The sequence below is a fragment of the Scyliorhinus canicula genome, chromosome 13 (assembly GCF_902713615.1).
Source record: "Scyliorhinus canicula chromosome 13, sScyCan1.1, whole genome shotgun sequence".
Lineage (NCBI taxonomy): Eukaryota > Metazoa > Chordata > Chondrichthyes > Carcharhiniformes > Scyliorhinidae > Scyliorhinus > Scyliorhinus canicula.
In genome coordinates, this window is record NC_052158.1 from 7,256,251 (window position 1) to 7,275,683 (window position 19,433).

Below are 19,433 nucleotides of genomic sequence, written 5' to 3' on the forward strand. Positions count from 1 at the left end.
TGGGTGAGCAGTTGATGACAAGGCCTATCTGCCGAAGTCATGCTTGATAATGTCTGTGCAGAGACCCCCAGACCGAGTCGCTCAGGAGTCCCTGCCTCCACTGAGCGGCAGCGTGTATGTAGTACTCGCCATGAGCCTGATCATTAACCAAAGTGATAGTGGGGAAGCAGTAGTGTGGTGATATTGCCATTGACCTTGTAAACCAGAGACCCAGGGTAATACTCTGGGTTCGAATCCTACCAGGGCAGATGATGATAATTGTATTAAATAAAATAAATCTGGAATTTAAAGTCTAATGATGACCACAAAACCATTGTCAACTTCGTAAAAACCCATCTAGTTCACTAATGTCTCTTCAGGGAAGGAAATCTGCCGTCCTTACCTGGTCTGGCCTACACGTGACTCCAGACCTACAACAATGTCGTTGACTCTTTATGGGCAATAAATGCTGGCCCAGCATTTCATGAACAAATTTTTAAAAAGATGGTGGATAATGCTGGTGCAAGTAATGTCAAGAAGTTGGTGACTTCCCGGGAATGTAAATATAAAAATGGCAAATCTAAAAAATGCACCGTCTCCACTTCCAGAAAGACTCCACAGTACTTCCAGGTCATTTGCAACACCAGAGGTTCCTCAAAATGACCTCTCCTGCAGCTCTCCCTTTACTAAGTGTTGGCTCCATAGTGCAATTTAGCACTTGCCCATTGTGGTGGGATGTGGAAAATCCTTGCCTGGATGGACCTGTTCGATCCGAATTCGGCATTCCGGAGTCACTTCTCTTTCTTGTGATCTTGCATCACTGGCAAGGTCAGTATCTGTTACCTATCCCTAATTGCCCTTGAATTGACTAGAATGCCATTTAATAATAATCTTTATTCGTGTCACAAGTAGGCTTACATTAACACTGCAATGCAGTTACTGTAAAAATCCCCTAGTCACCACATTCCGGTGCCTGTTCGGGTCACAGAGGGAGAATTCAGAATGTCCAATTCACCTTACGTCTTTGGGCACTTGAGAGCCGGAGGAAACCCACGCAGACACGGGGAGAATGTGCAGACTCCGCACAGACAGTGATCCAAGCTGGGAATCGAACCTGGGACCCACTGTGAAACAACAGTGGTAACCACTGTGCGACCATGCCACCCCATTCAGAGGGGCTGTTACGAGTCAACAAGGTGATTTTTTTTTTAACGCTTAACGATAGCTTCACGTTCATGTGACTGGCTTCATAATTCCAGATTTTTTTTACGAATTGAATTTAAATTCCACCAGCTGCCAATGTGGGATTTGAACCCATGTCGCCAGAGCATTAACCTGGGCTGCTACATTCCTAGTCCAGTGACAATATCACTCTGCCACCATCTTCCCTTACCTTTTGCCAGCTGCATCAGCTGGTAGGGCTGTGCAACATCAAGGCTGCTGTTCCTTCTTTGTCGCACGCTCCCCCCCCCCCCCCCTCTCTCTCACCATACACCATGCGGGCAACAACTAGCATGCCCAGGAGGAGGTGCTAGAGTTCCATCTGGCCTCTGGAGGTGGTGCGGTGAAGATAGAATCTTGTTTCACCTCATGTTTCAACGATTCATTTGTTGGCCTGTTCTGTGAGGGGTTAATTGAGCTTAAAGGTTTTTTTCTCACAATTCTATGGCAAAACTCCTGTGTCCTGGTTGTTATGAGATGGGCTGCCGTCCATTTGAGGGTTACTGAATGAGCGTGAATGACAGTGCAGTCAAAAGTCCAATGAACCTGCTTTGATAAGGCACTGAGGCAGTCTGAGGCAGTCCAGAGGGCAGGTACAAATTATACTTGGAATGTGACTGTTTCAGGATAGATGTTAGGGACCAATCAGGTCAGGTAGGAGCGTCAAATGCTTGCGTAAAGTCAACAGAAATCGATACCTACACAGGGAAAACATAAAGTAAAAGTATCGGACTGGTTAGTTTTCACAGACGATCAACTTGCAATGGTGCCGTTCAACTTGCTTCCATCCAGCCTCACCACCATTTTGCTGCTTTCTTCCCTACTTGTGATTTTCCTGATTTACCTCCTCGCCGGTTCAGGAGGCAGCCCTCAGACCAACTATCCCCCCGGTCCCAGACCCCTCCCCATAATTGGCAACCTGCACCAGTTGGATCTGAAGAGACTTTACAAATCCCTGGTCGAGGTAAGAAGGTTAACCAGCAACCAGGCACGGTGGACGGTGGTTCGCAGTGGGTGTTGAGGGTCTTCTGGAGCTAATTTATTTATTTAGAATGTGTTAGTTTAAATCCTCATCGTGCACAGGTACGTTTCAGTCCTTTAAGGAAAACCTTGACACGTTCCGGAGAGGAGAGGATATTTAAGGTTCAGATTATGGGCCTAGTTCACTTTATTCACCCACAATACTAACTATGGGCTGGTGGGACTGTTGGTTTGTGATCTTAGAACATAGAACAGTACAGCACAGAACAGGCCCTTCGGCCCTCAATGTTGTGCCGAGCCATGATCACCCTACTCAAACTCACGTATCCACCCTATACCCGTAACCCAACAACCCCCCCCCCCTTAACCTTACTTTTATTAGGACACTACGGGCAATTTAGCATGGCCAATCCACCTAACCCGCACATCTTTGGACTGTGGGAGGAAACCGGAGCACCCGGAGGAAACCCACGCACACAGGGGGAGGACGTGCAGACTCCACACAGACAGTGACCCAGCCGGGAATCGAACCTGGGACCCTGGAGCTGTGAAGCATTTATGCTAACCACCATGCTACCCTGCTGCCCCTTGTGGAATATTGCCAGCATTTATCCCAACGTTGGTCTCACGCTTTCTTTCCTCTCTGTTATTTTTTTTCTTTTTTGGAGTCAGTATGAATTATGGTTGGTGTTGGTAAATGTAAAGAATTTGTATTCCTCTGATGTCTTCAGAACCTCCCGTGGCCACAACAATTAATTAAGTACATTTAAAAAAAATAAATTTAGAGTATCCAATTTTTTTTTTTCCCAATTAAGGGGCAATTTAGCCTGGCCAATCCACCTAACCTGCACATCTTTGGGTTGTGGGGGCGAAACGCACGCAGACACGGGGAGAATGTGCAAACTCCACACAGACAGTGACCCAGGGCCGGGATTCGAACCTGGGACCTCGGCGCCGTAGTCCCAGTGCTAACCACTGCGCCACCGTGCCGTCCCTAATTAGGTACTTTTGAAGTGTATTCACTGTCATGATGTGGGAACGCTGCTGCCGATTTATGCAAAGTAAGCTGCCATAAACAGCCAAGAATGGACGATTCGATAATCTCCCTCGTTGGTTAAGCAAAGAAAGTATTATCCTGGACATTGGGGCTGGTTTAGCTCAAATTGGGGCTAGTTTAGCTCACTGGGCTAAATCGCTGGCTTTTAAAGCAGACCAAGGCAGGCCAGCAGCACGGTTCGATTCCCGTACCAGCCCCCCCCGGACAGGCGCCGGAATGTGGCGACTAGGGGCTTTTCACAGTAACTTCATTGAAGCCTACTCGTGACAATAAAGCAATTTTCTTTTTTTCATTTCATTTTCATTGTCCTCTTCATTGATGTAGCGCATTTACCTGAGGTGCAAACAGAGTCTTGGGTTAAATCTCACACCTCGGTACTGCAGTACCCCCACACCCATGGAGGTAGCTGGAGCCCATGACTTGCTGGCTCAGTGGTGGGAGTGCTACCATTGAGCCAAGGGTGGGGGGCAGTGTACGAGGTTGTACCATCCGATGGTTAGAGTGAGTATTGATAAGCTCCTGGCTTCTTCCTCACTTTTCTTTGTCCCGATTTAGTAAGCTGAGAGTTGGAAATCACCCATGGATCCAACATTTTACTCGGTTTTCTCTGACAAATGACTGCAATAGAAATTGTTCAATTTAAGACGGGTTCCAATTTAAGTCTTCCACTTGTGCCAAGCGTTTGTTACAGGGATTGCCCGCTGGGAGTGGGCTTCCAATGCTGTTAAACACAGAATGGTTAAGCTCCCTTGCTTTGCGTAATCTTTCCAGTGTCACTAGTTTGGTTTGCTCCAGTTGAGCTTTTCCTCACCTCAAGGGGTTGGCCCATGTTGTTGCAAGGATATTCGATGTCCGTCAGTACCCCACCTGCCTCTCAGGTGAGGCCAGAGGGTGAGGCTACCCAACAGGCATCACAGCTGAGCTCAATGCTACCTCCACCTGATGCCACCGCAGACACATGAACAAACAAAAATAGGAGCTGAAGTAGGCCATTCAGCCCCTCAAGCCTCCTCCGCCATTCAATAAGATCATGGATGATCTGTTTGTGTTGTGAGTTCTACATTCATCATCTACCCCAATTCCCTTGCCTGACAAGAATCTACTTACACCTTAAAAATATTCAGTGACACTGACTTCTGAGGCAGAGTTTTAAGATCGCACAGCTTTTTGAGGGAAACAAATTCTCCTCAGCTCTGTCCGAAAAGAGCGACACCTAATTTTAAGAGTTCTGGACTCACCCACAAGAGGAAACATCCTTTCCATGGCTATCTTATTGAGACCATTCAGCATATTTTATACTTCAATCAAGTCACGGTAGCATGGTGGTTAGCATCAATGCTTCACAGCTCCAGGGTCCCAGGTTCGATTCCCGGCTGGGTCACTGTCTGTGCGGAGTCTGCACGTCCTCCCCGTGTGTGCGTGGGTTTCCTCCGGGTGCTCCGGTTTCCTCCCACAGTCCAAAGATGTGCGGGTTAGGTGGATTGGCCAGGCTAAATTGCCCTTAGTGCCCTAAAAAAAAAATAATGTTAATGGGGGTTGTTGGGTTACTGGTATAGGGTGGATACGTGGGCTTGAGTAGGGTGATCATTGCTCGGCACAACATTGAGGGCCGAAGGGCCTGTTCTGTGCTGTACTGTTCTAAAAAAAAAAGAAAAGTCACCCCCTCACTCATAGAACATAACACAGAACAGGCGCTGGAGCCCTCGATGTTGTGCCGAGCCTTGTCCGAAACCAAGATCAAGCTATCCCACTCCCTGTCATTCCGGTATGCTCCATGTGCCTATCCAATAACCACTTGAAAGTTCCTAAAGTGTCCGACTCCACTATCACAGCAGGCAGTCCATTCCACACCCTAACTACTCTCAGAGTAAAGAACCTACCTCGGACATCGCTCGGCATGGTAGCATTGTGGATAGCACAATTGCTTCACAGCTCCAGAATCCCAGGTTCAATTCCGACTTGGGTCACTGTCTGTGCGGAGTCTGCACATCCTCGCCATGTGTGCGTGGGTTTGCTCCGGTTTCCTCCCACAGTCCAAAGATGTGCAGGTTAGGTGGATTGGCCATGATAAATTGCCCTTAGTGTCCAAAATTGCCCTTAGTGTTGGGTGGGGTTACTGGGTTATGGGGATAGGGTGGAGGTGTTGACCTTGGGTAGGGTGGCCTTTCCAGGGGCCGGGGCAGACTCGATGGGCCGAATGGCGTCCTTCTGCACTGTAAATTCTATGATAATCTATGAGTAAAGAACCTACCTCGGACATCCCTCCTATATCTCCCACCCTGAATCTTATAGTTATGCTCCCTTGTAACAGCTACATCCACCCCAGGAAATAGTCTCTGAACGTCCACTCTATCTATCCCCCTCGTCATCTTATAAACCTCTATTAAGTCGCCTCTCAGCTTTTCCAAACTCGAGCGGAAACAAGCCCATAAGGCAATCTGCCCAACTAGGTATCAATCCAGTAAACCTCCCCTGAACTGCTTGCGACACATTTACACCCTTCCTTAAATAAGAGGCTGGATTCTCCACTTCGCCAACTGTACATTGCTTGGTGCCGGCATTCCCTCTTCCCACCGCTTATCAATGGGTTCTCCCATTGAAACCAGCCCACACCACCTGGAGACCCACCTGGAATCCAAGTTGAGAGTCTGAATGGCCTTCAGACAATGACCAGGCTGGTTGACCATCCTCCAGATCAGCAGAGCGTCATTCGGTTAGTTGAATTCTGGCCAAGGAGAGCAAAACTGCACGAGATGTGCCCTGCATAACTGAAGCATAACATCCTTATTTTTATGTTCAGTTCCTTGTTTATCTGTAGATGCCAATTATGTCTTGGATCATCCGCAGTTCAACTCTCTAAGGCAGCGATCCTTAAGCAATCACCAGTCTCCAAACCATATTAACACATACCAGAGGTTGAACTCTGGAATAAACCATTTGATTCGGAATTCAAGTTGACTTCTTTTTGAGGAGATCACACTTCTGACTAAAATTAAATATTACCAGAGGACAGTAAAGGGGAACTTGGCCTAAGAATATCGTCACCAATCACCAAATTAACCCAGGACAGATTATTCCCTTATGGAAATGACGGCCAGATTAGCAATGGATGTGATGTGATTAAAATGGGAGGAAGGACCTAGAAGTGAGTGAAGGTGCAGTGGGTTAGACTTACCCTTCACCTCTGGCACTTGTGCTCAATCCCAGCCAGGAACTGAGAGTCTGAATGGCCTTCAGACAATGACTAGGCTGGTTGATCATCCTCCAGATCAGCAGAGCGTCATTCGGTTAGTTGAGTGCCATTGTGAGATCTACGGTTTAGATGCTCACTGCTTGAACTAGCTGAGCCACCAGTTCGACAGGAAGAACTCATTACGCTTAATCCAAACTGTATCTGACTCAGAAATACCCCAGGTAAATGCCCACAATGTGAAAGTCCTTCATTTCCCAACAGTGACATCACTCACATTTGAAGGCAATAAAATTAATAGTAATTCGAAAAAGAACTGTTCACTCTACCTTTGATGCCTGTGTTTCCTGCAAAGCCTTTAATCATCCATTCTTCTTTTGAATCACACATCAGACTGAGCCCCGCTGCCCTTTCTATACATGTACAGATCAAAGAAGAACAGCGGCATTCTTTGTAGTGTCCTCATCAATATTTATCCCTCACCAATATCAGCACAAAATATTCATTTCCATTTGGTGGTATAGAACTTGAATATTGCTGAAAAAAAGAGACATGTCGAAATTTTCTGTCTTTCACTCATCAGGACACTTCATAAGAATATCAGTATAAGGGGAAAACAACAATTTATACTGCGTGATAAGAGTGTTCTGGTTTGTTGGCAGGTGGACTCTGATTGGTAGGACCGTTCACATGGAGACTGCACCAACTGATGGTGACTGACAGTTAACTGTCAAGCATTGTTTGAAATTAAATGATTTTTTTTGATTGGGTGATTATTTGCGGCTCATTCAAATATCTATCCAATAATTTGTCTTGTTGTTGTTTGAGTGGCCTTGCTGTGCACAAATTGGCTCCTGCATTTCCCTACATTATGGCAGTGATTATATTTGGAAAGTGCTTTGTTGGCTTTGACAACACCTCGGGCTGTGAAAGGCACCATAGAAATGCAATTTATTCTCTTTTTATATCATCCATGATATGCACATCTGTTCTCCTTAACCAGATAAACTGCTGACCAACCAACTTCCCTTTCTTTTCCCATTTTACTTCACACTGTAGCTGGTTCCTTCTGTTCAGGTATGGTTCCTCGCCTTTCAAAGAAGCATTATCACCCCCACTCTCAAAAAACACCTTCAATCTCTTGTTACCGACAGGAACGGGGTGAATTTAAACAGCACTAATTTCTCCTCTCACCACCTGTACACAAACAGAAAGATGTTTTGACCTGTTACCCTCTTTATAAGCAGCCGCATATTTCCCAACCCCCTTGGTTACCTCACAAATTGGCTCCTACAAACTTGAAGTAGGATGAACTTAAAGGGTTAGTTTATTTTCCCACGTTAAAATTGAAAAAGGAGGGTTGCCATGTCACCTTCACACTCTAAGTAAAGAGAGGGATATGGAACTGAAATATTTACAATGTAGAGACCTGAAATGTTGTTCCACATGGAATCCAGAGACTGAATCAAAGTGCAATGAGGTGTTCCTTCATAGAGATTAGCAGGATGAAAAACAATGTTGTACAATTTCTTTTTCAGGTGGTATTGAACTCACAAGATGAGATAGGCGAACAGAGATGAATCAATCTTGTAAATGATTGCACCAAGCAGAAGTAGTGTCTATGGTGCTAGATACTCAACCTGGGCCAGAGCTCCTTTGGTGTGCCCTGCTAGCCAAATAGAACATACAGTGCAGAAGGAGGCCATTCGGCCCATCGAGTCTGCACCGACTCACTTAAGCCCTCGCCCCTTAACCCAATAACCCCTCCTAATCCTTTTTGGTCACTAAGGGCAATTTATCATGGCCAATCCACCTAACCTGCACGTCTTTGGGCTGTGGGAGGAAACCAGAGCACCCGGAGGAAACCCACGGAGACACGGGGAGAACGTGCAGACTCTGCACAGACAGTAACCCAGCAGGAAATCGAGCCTGGGACCCTGGCGCTGTGAAGCCACAGTGCTAATCACTTGTGCTACCGTGCTGCCCAAACAGCCGACTGAGATTTTCAGTTCAGTAAGGCAGCAATCCTAGTTCCACAAGCCAGAGGCTCATGTAACATGATTTCCACTTCTCCACCACCTTTAACAAAAAGATGTGTATCCAGGGGCTGGAATACAGTTTGGTCTTCAGGGCTACTATTAGGCATTAAAATGGATATTCGAGAGGCCATTGTCCTAGTAGACAGTCTGTCCCCACTGGCAAGCCTAGCTTATCAAATACAAGAGGCCTTTGATGTTGGAGATCCCTTTGACATTGGGCTGTGCAGTCCCTGGGTAATTATTAGGGGCTCCTCAGAGATAACGAGGTATGAGATTTCTGAAACAGCAAGTGACTTCTTTTGTTCTGGGGTCACAGACAGACACTGTTTCAGCTATTTTAAAGATCATTTACAGTTTTTACATGTGTATTTTATAAAAAGTACACAGGGTGAGGTCTTCATCATTCACAGGCTCCACTTTTCAAACTACTGTCTCAATGGCACAGGTTGGGCCTATTGGCATCAGCTGTGCTCTATTATTTTATGATTTCCAGTACACTTTGTGCTCTCCACAGTTCTCGATTGTGCTGTTGCTTCCCAAATTCATGACGATATTTTATATAATTCCACGTTTGAATATGTCCAAATTCAGCATTGAAATGGAGCAGTAACCAAAGATACAAATGGCACCCAGTCTGATCACAGACCATTCTTCCAGTATCCTAGCCCAAAACCAAGTTCTTGTTGACCAATGAGGTGCTTGATGCCTCAGTACCTCAAATTTAAAATGTTCCCTGAATGGTCTCCTGTTTCCGTACCTGTGCATCCTCTTCCGAGGATCCAACCCACTCCCACTGCACTCCAGGGGCGGAATTCCGGCCCCCCACGGCACGGTCCCGCCACGCCACCGCGGCACCCGCATGCAATTCTCCCCCCCCCCCCCCCCCCCCCAAACCAGCGCGGCGAGAATCACAGCTGGACGCTCGGAGAATCGCCGCTCGCCGTTTGCAAAAGGCGAGCGGCGATTCTCGGGCACGGATGGGCCGAGTGGCCGCCCCAGCACGACAGGTTCCCGCCGGCGCCGTCCACACCTGGTCGCTGCCGGCGGGAACTAAGCGGGAACGCTGGGAGGGGGCGGCCTGTGGGAGGGTGAGGGGGGTTCCTGCACCGGGGGGGGGGCCTCCGTTGGGGTCTAGCCCGCGATCGGTGCCCACCAATCGGTGGGCCGGGCCTCTCTAAGGGAGGACATCCTTTCCTCCGCCGCCCCGCTAAATTCAGTGGCCATCTTCTTGTGGAGCGGTCTCGGGGAGGACGGCAACCGCGCATGCACAGGTGACTTAATTTACGCGACGCCGGCCGCTTCATTTACGCAGCGCCACTTTTTACGCGGGGCCATGGCCCAGGGCATGTAGCCCCCCCCCCCCCCCCCCCCCCCCCCCCCCCGGGGTAGGAGAATAGGAGGCTGGGAGCAGGCTCCGACGCTGGAGTGAAACTCTCCGGTTTTCACTCCGGCGTCGGGACGTCGTCTCCATTTTGGAGAATCGCGCCCCACATCTCTGAATCTGGTCTCATGTGCATCCCCTCCCTTTGCCTCACCTTCAGGTACCTACAATTGCCTCTACTCCATGTTCTGGGTTTCTTCCCTAAACCTTTCCCTCCCTGTGGTTTTTAAGAACTTCCTTAAGATTTGGGCCTTTTGGCCAAGCTTTTTATCTCCTCCACTGAATGGTTATTCTTTTGGCTTTATGATCATATTTTCATTGTATCTTGGAAACTCTCGAGCCTGCTCCGCCATTCAATAGGATCATGGCTGATCCGACATTCCTCATGTCCACATTCCTGCCCTTTCCCCATAATCCTTGATTCCCTCAGCCTTAAATATACACAAGGACTCTGCCCCCACAACTCTCCATGACAAGGAGTTCTAAAGACTCACAACCCTTGCCCCATACCCTCGTAAATTTTAATTTCCCAACTCCCCCCCCCCACCCCCCGCCTATTATTTCTTGTTGGACATTTCATTCCTGAACAGGCCCCTACACAAAAAAAATACATATTTTGATCTCTCCCTCTGGAAGAACAAAAGAATTGAGTTAAGAAAAATATTGCTCATGTCATTCCATGGGACGACTATTGATCTCCAGGCACAGGAGCACCAGGGGCAGTGGGTGGGTGGGGGGGGGGGGGGGGGGGGCTGGAATCGTAGAGAATATGAAATCTGTAGCTACAAGTGAGAGATTCGAGGAAGCCCTGTGGAACATCAGGTCTGCCTTCCTGAGTTTGATTTTGGCTTTTAGCCCAGTATGAATCACAAGTTTTAACTCAATCTTTTGCTGATTCCTATAATAATTGGAATGCCTCAGTTCACAGATCCTCTCTTGACAATTGAGCAGAGCAATGAAAATATTAGGAATCACAGGTTAAATCCAGCAATCCTACACTTCCACCAAGGTGCACATTCAAAGGGATCGATAGGTTGGTGATGGGAGTAGAATAATAATTAATAATTCTAGAATCCAAGTTCTCTCAGGCATGGCGTCTGAACAAAGGGCTTCATGGTTCATGGCAGTCATCTATTAAGTCAGCGGTAAGGTAAAATATTTATCCTTACATATAACTGGATAGAGTAGAGAAACAAGCCTTTCAGCCCAATTGGTGAATGTAAAGTAAAAACCTCCTCTCACCTCTCTTCCTCTAACCCTATATGCTAATCCATAGAATCTATCGAATCCTTATAGTGCACAGAGTCTGCGCCAACCCCAGGTAACAGCACTTTAACCAGGCCCACTTCCCCGCCTATCCTAGTAACCCCACACATCCATCATGACCAATCCACCTAAACTGCACATCTTTGGACACTAAGTCTAAACGATGTGCAGGTTAAGTGGATTGGCCATGCTAAATTGCCCCTTAGTGTCCAAAAGGTTAGTGGGGATAGGAGAGGGGCGTGGGCCGAGGTAGGGTGGCGAGGTGGATTGGCTGTGTCAAATTTCCCCATTAGTGTTCAGGGATATGTTGGGTGGGGTTTTGGGGTGTACGTCAGGGGGCTAGGGCTGGGGTTGGTGGGCCGGGTGGCCTCCTTCTGCACAGTAGGGATTCTAAGGGGCAGTTTAGCATGGCTAATCCACCTAACCTGCACATTTTTGGATTGTGGGAGGAAACCGGCGCACCCGGAGGAAACCCACGCACACACGGGGAGAACGTGCAAACTCTACACAGACAGTCAGCCGAGGCTGGAATTGAACCCGGGTGCTGGCGCTCTGAGGCACCAGTGCTAACCACTGTGCCACTGCGCTGCGAATGCGACAAACTACCTGCTAAGTGGTGGACTCTGCTTGTTTCCTGTCTTTGCAGCTGTCAGAGAAGTACGGCTCGGTGTATTCGGTGAGGCTGGGTCCAGAGAAAGTGGTGGTGCTAGCCGGCTATGAGACAGTGAAGAATGCGCTCATCAATCACGCTGACGTATTCCTCGGCAGACCTGATGTGCCGATCATGAACGTGCTGAAAGAAGGATCCGGTAAATTCCTGCTATCTGCTCTTGACCATGTGACAGGAACCTCCCTTGACATTGAGGTGCAAGGGAATAGTCCCCCTACCGGCTCCTCATTTTCCCAATTGAATTTCCCCATTACTTTGGAAATACTTAACCAAATACTTAACCAAATTAATCACTTCCAACTTGCAGATTAGCTGGAGAAGTAAACAGGGAAAGTGATTTATTGCAACAGTAATACAGTGCAGCCTGATTATGAGACCATTAGCTGGCTAGTCAACGACACCTGTCTTCTCAGTAAATCATAATCTTCACTAAGTGGAAAAAAGATACAATAACACCAACATGTCTGTGTTAGTCATCAGGAAGTGTGAATAACATTGTGATCAGAGCGCAGCATGCAAATCCCAAGTTTTATCAAAGTGGAACCAAGTGTACTTTGCGTAAATATGAAGGCAATAACAGCTGCAGAGAAACTACCAGCTCAATTTCCAGGGGTCAGTGAATGTGACCTCCTTGACAAGATGCGTGATAACAGCAAATTACTGCGGATGCTGGAATCTGAAACCAAAAGAGAAAATGCTGGAAAATCTCAGCAGGTCTGGCAGCATCTGTAGGGAGAGAAAAGAGCTAACGTTTCGAATCCAGATGACTCTTTGTCAAAGGTGATTGGTTTGGGAACTGATGGGTGGAAGTTAAAAGTAGCATGATGGTGGGGACCGTGCGGGGCAGCACGGTAGCATGGTGGTTAGCATAAATGCTTCACAGCTCCAGGGTCCCAGGTTCGATTCCGGCTTGGGTCACTGTCTGTGCAGAGTCTGCACGTCCTCCCCGTGTGTGCGTGGGTTTCCTCCGGGTGCTCCGGTTTCCTCCCACAGTCCAAAGATGTGCGGGTTAGGTGGATTGGCCAGGCTAAATTGCCCTTAGTGTCCTAAAAAATATGGTTAATGGGGGTTGTTGGGTTACAGGTATAGGGTGGATACGTGGGCTTGAGTAGGGTGATCATTGCTCGGCACAGCATCGAGGGCCGAAGGGCCTGTTCTGTGCTGTACTATTCTAAATCTAATTCTAATATGTGGAGTGTAGGCTTTTCACAGTAACTTCATTGCCGCATTAATGGAAGCCGACTTGTGACAATAATAAGGATTATTATTACCAGAAATTGAGATTCATGGCCAGGAATGAATAATCCTGAAGAATAATAAAAAAAAAAAACAGCCCTAAAAATAAAGAGACTTGTAATTTTATAGGAATTTATCATGTACACGTTTGAATCGTTCTTGTCTTGACGGAAAGCTTGGCCGTTTCATTTGTGCCCAGCAAGATCCTACAGCCAACCATCCAACTGGATGGAGAATCTGCTTTAGATCTGCTTTGTTGAGAGAGGTTTATTGACCAGGGCACCAGATGAACTCCTGAGATATTTAACCTCTGGCTGAACCAAAGGACAAGTCAGACAGGATCTCGGTTTTGATGACTCATGCAAATGACGGAAATTATGCTGCACGGCCGAAATTGTTTCCAAGGAGCTTCCAGCTCGGGGGTGGAGAGGCCATGAGCAGGACCAAGTCAAACTTGAGGGAATTTCGACATTCCATTGAGTTCCCTCCTCTTCCAAGCATCCGCAGTAAGAAGAAAAATGAGTAAAATAGATCAAAACGTCCTTGATAGAGGATGTAATAATAGAGCATTTAGAAATACATATTATAAGCAAGCAGAGACAGCATGGCGTCATGAAGTGGAAATCACGCCGAACAAATTAATCAGATATCTTTGAGGTGGTAACAAGCAGGATAAATAAAGGGAGCCAGTAGATGCATTATACTTGGATTTTCAAAAGGCAATTGATAAGGTACCACACAAAAGGCTATTTAATAAGAGCAGAGCTCATGGTGTTGGGGACAGTATGTGAGCATCGATAGAGGATTTGCTAACTGGTAAAAGGCAGAGAGTGTTGGGATAAGGGGGACATTTGAGGATGGCAAACTGTAACTGATGGAGGGCCACAGGAATCAGTGTTAGGCCCACAATTATTTACAATGTTTCATAATGACTTGGACCAGGGAAGCAAAGTACGATTGGCAAGTTTGCAGATGACACAAAAATAGGAAGGCAGGTGGTGAGGATAACAGAAAGGGTTTACAGAGAAATATAGGCAAATTAGGTGAGTCAGCAAAAACGTAGCAGACGGACGTAATGTAGGAAAATTGAAGTTATACGCTTTGGTAGGAAAAATAAAGGAGCTGAATATTATTTCAATGGAGACAGTCAGCAGAAAATGCAGCACAGAGGGGTTTGGGAGTCCTCGTACATAAATCAAAAAAGGTAGCATGCAAGTTCAGCAGGTTATAGGTGTTAGCTTTCATTTCAAAGGACTGGAGTATAAAAATAAGGAAATCTTGCTAAAACTATACAAGGTCACACCTGGAATACTGTTAAGAATTGTGGTCTCCTAACCTAAGGAAATATATACTGACGTTGGAGGCAGCCCAGAGAAGGTTCACTAGTTGATCCTGTGTATGGAGTGATTTTCCTATGAGGAGAGGTAGAGTAGATTGGACCTGTACTTATTGGAGTTTAGAAGAATGAGAGCTAACCTTATTGAGAGATATACAATTCTCAGGAGGTTTGACAGGGTCGATGCTGAGAGGTTGTTTCCTCTTGCAAGAGAGTCTTGGACCAGAGGGCATAATCTCAGAGTAAGGCATCGCCCATTTAAGACAGAGGTGAGGAGGGATGTCCTCTCTCAGAGGGTAGTGAATCTATGGAATTCTTTACCAGAGAGCTGTAGATGCTGGGTCATTAAGTATGTTCAAGGCTGAGATAGACATTTTTAAACAAGGCAATCAAGGGTTATGGGGATAAGGCGGGAAAGTGCAGTTGAGTAAATGTTGAAAGTGGCGAATTGGGTGTCAATAAAGCGGGTTAATGGCGTTCAGCTTCTTAAGTGTTGTTGGAGTTGCATTCATCCAGGCAAGTGGAGAGTATTCCATCACACTCCAGACTTGCGCCTTGTGCAATAATAATAATCTTTATTGTCACAAGTAGGCTTACATTAATACTGCAATAAAGTTACTGTGAAAACCCCTAATCGCCACATTCCGGCACCTGGGTACACTGAGGGGGAATTCAGAATGTCCAATTTACCTAACAGCATGTATTTTGGGACTTCTGGGAGGAAACGGGAGCAACCGGAGGAAATCCACACAGACACGGGGAGAACGTGCAGACTCCGCATAGACAGTGACCCAAGCAGGGAATCGAACCTGGGACCCTGGCGCTGTGAAGCAACAGTGATAACCACTGTGCTGCCTTCAGGTGGCTGACAGGCTTTGGGAAGTCAGGAAGTGAGTTACTCGCCACAGAATTTTGCGACCTGCTCTTGTAACCTGATTCCCATTGACTCCACTTTAGCTAGGGCCCCTTGATGCCTTGATGTCAAGGGTAGACACTCTCACCACAAAGGTGAACAGCACAGAAAAGGGGCATTTGCCCCAAAATATATTGCTGAGCCACACACAAGTTTCCCCTGAGGACATTGGGCTAGTTAGAGTTTTTATTTGTATCCATTTGAAGGTGATGCAATGCGATATATCCCACACATTGGACTTCCTTCGAAAATGCCCAAAAAAGTGATTTAGTTTCTCTTTTATGATGAGGATAACTGACGTGACTTAGCTTACAAATGGGAAAACTGCGAGGGAAGAGATTATAATGTAAACGGATAAAATATAGAAACAGCGGAGAACTGGCATGCAATGTGGGAGGACTCTGCGGGGGGAGGGAGGGGGGGTTGTGTTCAAGATTACATTTTTTTTACTCAGTGAGTGGTCAGTTGTGCGACCTGGTACACTTTGCCTGAAAGAATGGTGGAAACAGATTCAATGGCAACTTCCGATAGCAAATTGGAAATATTTGAAAAGAATAAATGTGCTTGGCTAGAGGTAAAGTGCAGGGGAGTGGGACACATTGGACAGCTCTTCAAAGAACCATCACAGAATGATGGACAGAATGTGCCCCCTTTCCCGCTCCATACAATTCTGTAGGTGATAATGGGAGTGTTCCTGTCACACCAGTACACAAAACTTGGCATCCGCTGCCCTTTGACCTCTCCAGCTCACTCAGCAAGGACGCACACCGGTGATGAGCTATCTTTTGGGTTGTCCTCTAGGTGTCGTATGGTCCAATGGGGAACCGTGGAAACAAATGCGGAGGTTCATGTTAACGACCCTGCGAGATTTTGGAATGGGAAAGAAATCTATCGAGGAAAAGATCATCGAGGAGGCTGGATTTCTGGTGAGAAAGATTGAATCATACGAAGGTGAGCCTGCGTGTTAGCTCAGCAATACAGTACGACCGTTCAATGTCATCACACTTCAGACACTTTAAAGTTCCTGCCATACTCTCATGCTCATGCCAAATCTGGGAAATAAAAAAAACTCTAGTAAAAAAAGGACATGTTTTTCTCTCTGTGGTAGTTAGGAAGGGTCAAGTGACCTGATTGCCCAATGGGGAATGACCGCGGTGACATGAGGGAGGCACGGTGGCACAGTGGTTAGCACTGCTGCTTCACAGCGGCAGGGACCTGCCTTTCATTCTGGGTTACTGTCTGCGTGGAGTCTGCACCTTCTCCCTGTGTCTGCGTGGGTTTCCTCCGGGTGCTCCGGTTTCCTCCCATAGTCCAAAGATGTGCAGATTAGAGGGATTGGCCATGATCAATCCGCAGGGTTAAGAAGATAGGGCGGGGAGTGGGCCGAGGTAATGTGCTCTTTTGGAGGGTTGGTGCAGACTCAATGGGCTGAATGGCCTCCTTCTGCACTGTAGAGATTCTATGGACTCCTCGTACTGAGAATGAAGATATCGATTATAGTGCTTTTACATAGTTTGAATTTATAATGAACCCATCATCGTTAGCTAACTAACTTTTTTATGAAGTCACAGAGAGTCCACACCGAGTTATATCAAAGAAACTTAGGTTTACTTCCAACATGCAGATCCCGGTAGTTCACAACCAGGCCAGTGATGAACTAGCTGACTTTATATACAACATAGATTGAGTTTCCCCCGCCCCCTAATGGGGAGTTTGTAATCCACAAGGAAGACGGGGAAGATAATCATTACCATCCCAGTTATTGCATTTACTACACTTTCCCTGCGTCTAAAACCATTGAATCAACTAGTCAGCCAGGAAGGACTCTGTGCCTGGAAGATCAAGCCTATCCGATTTTAATAATCGTTTAAATTGATGAATATAAATCATGTGAGTTCCACTCAGGGATAAACCCCTCTGCCCACATTTGTTCTTTCCTTGCTCTGGCTGGATCTGTGTGACTCAGTCATTCGAGGTGGAGAAAGGGGAGATAGGCCACTCTGTAAGAAACCATTCAACAGGAAACAATTCACGTTTTATGTGGAGCCTGAACCATCGGAAACTATTGCAAGGTGTTTCACAAGTGGCTTTATCGAGCCACATGAGGAGATACCAGGAGAGATGATTGAAAGGTTTGTCAAAGGAGGTTGGTTTTAAGGAAAATCTGGGAAGGTGGAAGGAGCGACAGAGATATTTAGAGAGGGATTTCCAGAGAGATTAGGGGCTTGGCAGCTGAAGGCACAGGTATCAATGGTGGAATGATGAATAATAGGGTGCACAAGAAGCCAGATATGGAGTTCAAATTGAACGGAGTCACAAAGGATAATGAACACCATTGGGAGATGTGGTTAGGTGACAACATGCTTCTTCAAAGCTTTATATTGATTACGGGATTAAGTCGATATTGAAGTAGAATCACAGAATAATACCGTTCAGAAGAGGCCCTTTGGCCCATCGAAAAGTACCTGACCTGCCTCCATAATCCCATTTAACAGCACTTGGCTCATAGCCTAGAATGTTATGCCGTGCCAAGTGCTCATCCAGGCAGTGCATTCCAGACCATCACCACCCTCTGGGTAAAAACATTTTCCTTCAAATCCCCCCAAACCTCCTGCCCCTTATCTTCAACTTGTGTCCCCTTGTGACTGACCCTTCAACTAAAGGGAACAGCCGCTCCCTATCCACACTGCCCATGCCCCTCACAATCTTGTACACCTCGATCAGGTTGTCCCTCAGTCTTCGCTGCTCCAGCGAAAACAACCCAAGCCTATCCAGCCTCTCTCCATAACTAAAATGTGCCATCGCACGCAACATCCCCTGGTGAATTGCCTCGGCACCTGCTCCTGCGCAATCAGATCCTTCCTATAATATGGCAAACAGGATTGTACACAGTACTCCATCTGTGGCCTCACCAAAGTTCTATACGTACTACTCCACCATGACCTCCATGCCTTTGTAATATATGCCTCAAGTTCCACAGTTGTGAGAACTTAAGTTATAAGAAATAAGTTGATTGGGAGAAAGTGAGGTGTAATTCCAACTTTCACTTAGCTATGATGTGTTTACCTAAGCGTGTGTTTGTGCACGTGTGTCTATGTGCATGTGTGTGTGTCTATCTGTGTATGTATCTATGTGCATGTGTGTGTGCATATCTAAGTGAGTGAGTGTATATATCTAAGTGTGTGTATCTAAGTGTGTGTGTGTGCCTGTGTATGAGTAAGTGTTTGTGTGTGTATGAGTGGGTGGATGTGTGTGTGTATTTGTGTCTGTATGTTTGCGTTTTGTTTGTGTGTGAAAAGGCAACGAGTGAAGGAAAAACAACGCAAAGAAGCAAAAACGGGGAAGGTTTGGAAACACTCGCATGAACTCCGATTCTAGAAAACCTCTACGAACGACTAATATTTATCTGTCCGCACTCCGCACCTTCATGTCCACAGATCAGCCATTCAGCACCGATGTCATTACAAACTTTGCTACAGCCAATGTCATCTGCTCCATAGTATTTGGAGACCGGTTTGATTATGAGGACAAGACATTTCTCAACATCGGAAACATGGTTCATGAAAGCTTTCGACTGCTTGGCAGCCCCATGGTGCAGGTTAGTTCAGCAGCTGGCACCTGTGGGAATGTCATGATCCACAGTTTGCTATCACACTTCCACCTGCCAGAGAGCTGGGACTCCCCGGCCTGAAAATAAAGAAAAGGGGACTGAATTGAGAAGGAGGAAAAGCATTTCTCTGGCTGCCAGCTTGACTCGGTTGCCAAAGTCAAATCGCCTTGATCAGAAATATAGGGTTTCGAGCAATCATGTCAGATTTACATTAAACGCACGTTGAATAGAAATGTAATTAAACTGTGCAGTGCGGGGAGAATTCTGCATTGCTGGAGATGATTGGCTCATTTCTCATTTGGTGAAGGTGTAAGATGGATGATATTGGTTTAGCCATCCTATTATACAACACGCTGTGGCCATTCAAACCAGTGGAGGAGAGAGGCGAGTGGGGTGTACAACGGGTGGTCGATTTGCCCATTTTACACTGTCAATTTCCACTTTACAGGTGAACCGAGATCTAATGGAATGGCAGAACTGGCTCGAGTGGCTGAATGGCCTAACTCCTGTTTCTGCGATCCCACTAATTAATCCGGTGCGATGTTAAATATGAA

The 19,433-nt window shown here is 46.5% G+C and overlaps 1 protein-coding gene across 1 annotated transcript in view; it reads left to right on the plus strand.

Moving 5' to 3' along the window:
• The first annotated feature begins 1,924 nt into the window (after positions 1 to 1,924).
• Positions 1,925 to 19,433, plus strand: part of LOC119976295 (cytochrome P450 2K1-like) — a 31,254-nt gene continuing 13,745 nt past the window's right edge. Inside the window, exons 1-4 of the mRNA XM_038816722.1 lie at positions 1,925 to 2,164; positions 11,761 to 11,923; positions 16,071 to 16,220; positions 18,707 to 18,867. Of these exons, the coding sequence (XP_038672650.1) occupies positions 1,964 to 2,164; positions 11,761 to 11,923; positions 16,071 to 16,220; positions 18,707 to 18,867 (675 nt within the window). The 5' untranslated portion in view covers positions 1,925 to 1,963. The remainder of the gene's footprint in view (positions 2,165 to 11,760; positions 11,924 to 16,070; positions 16,221 to 18,706; positions 18,868 to 19,433) is intronic.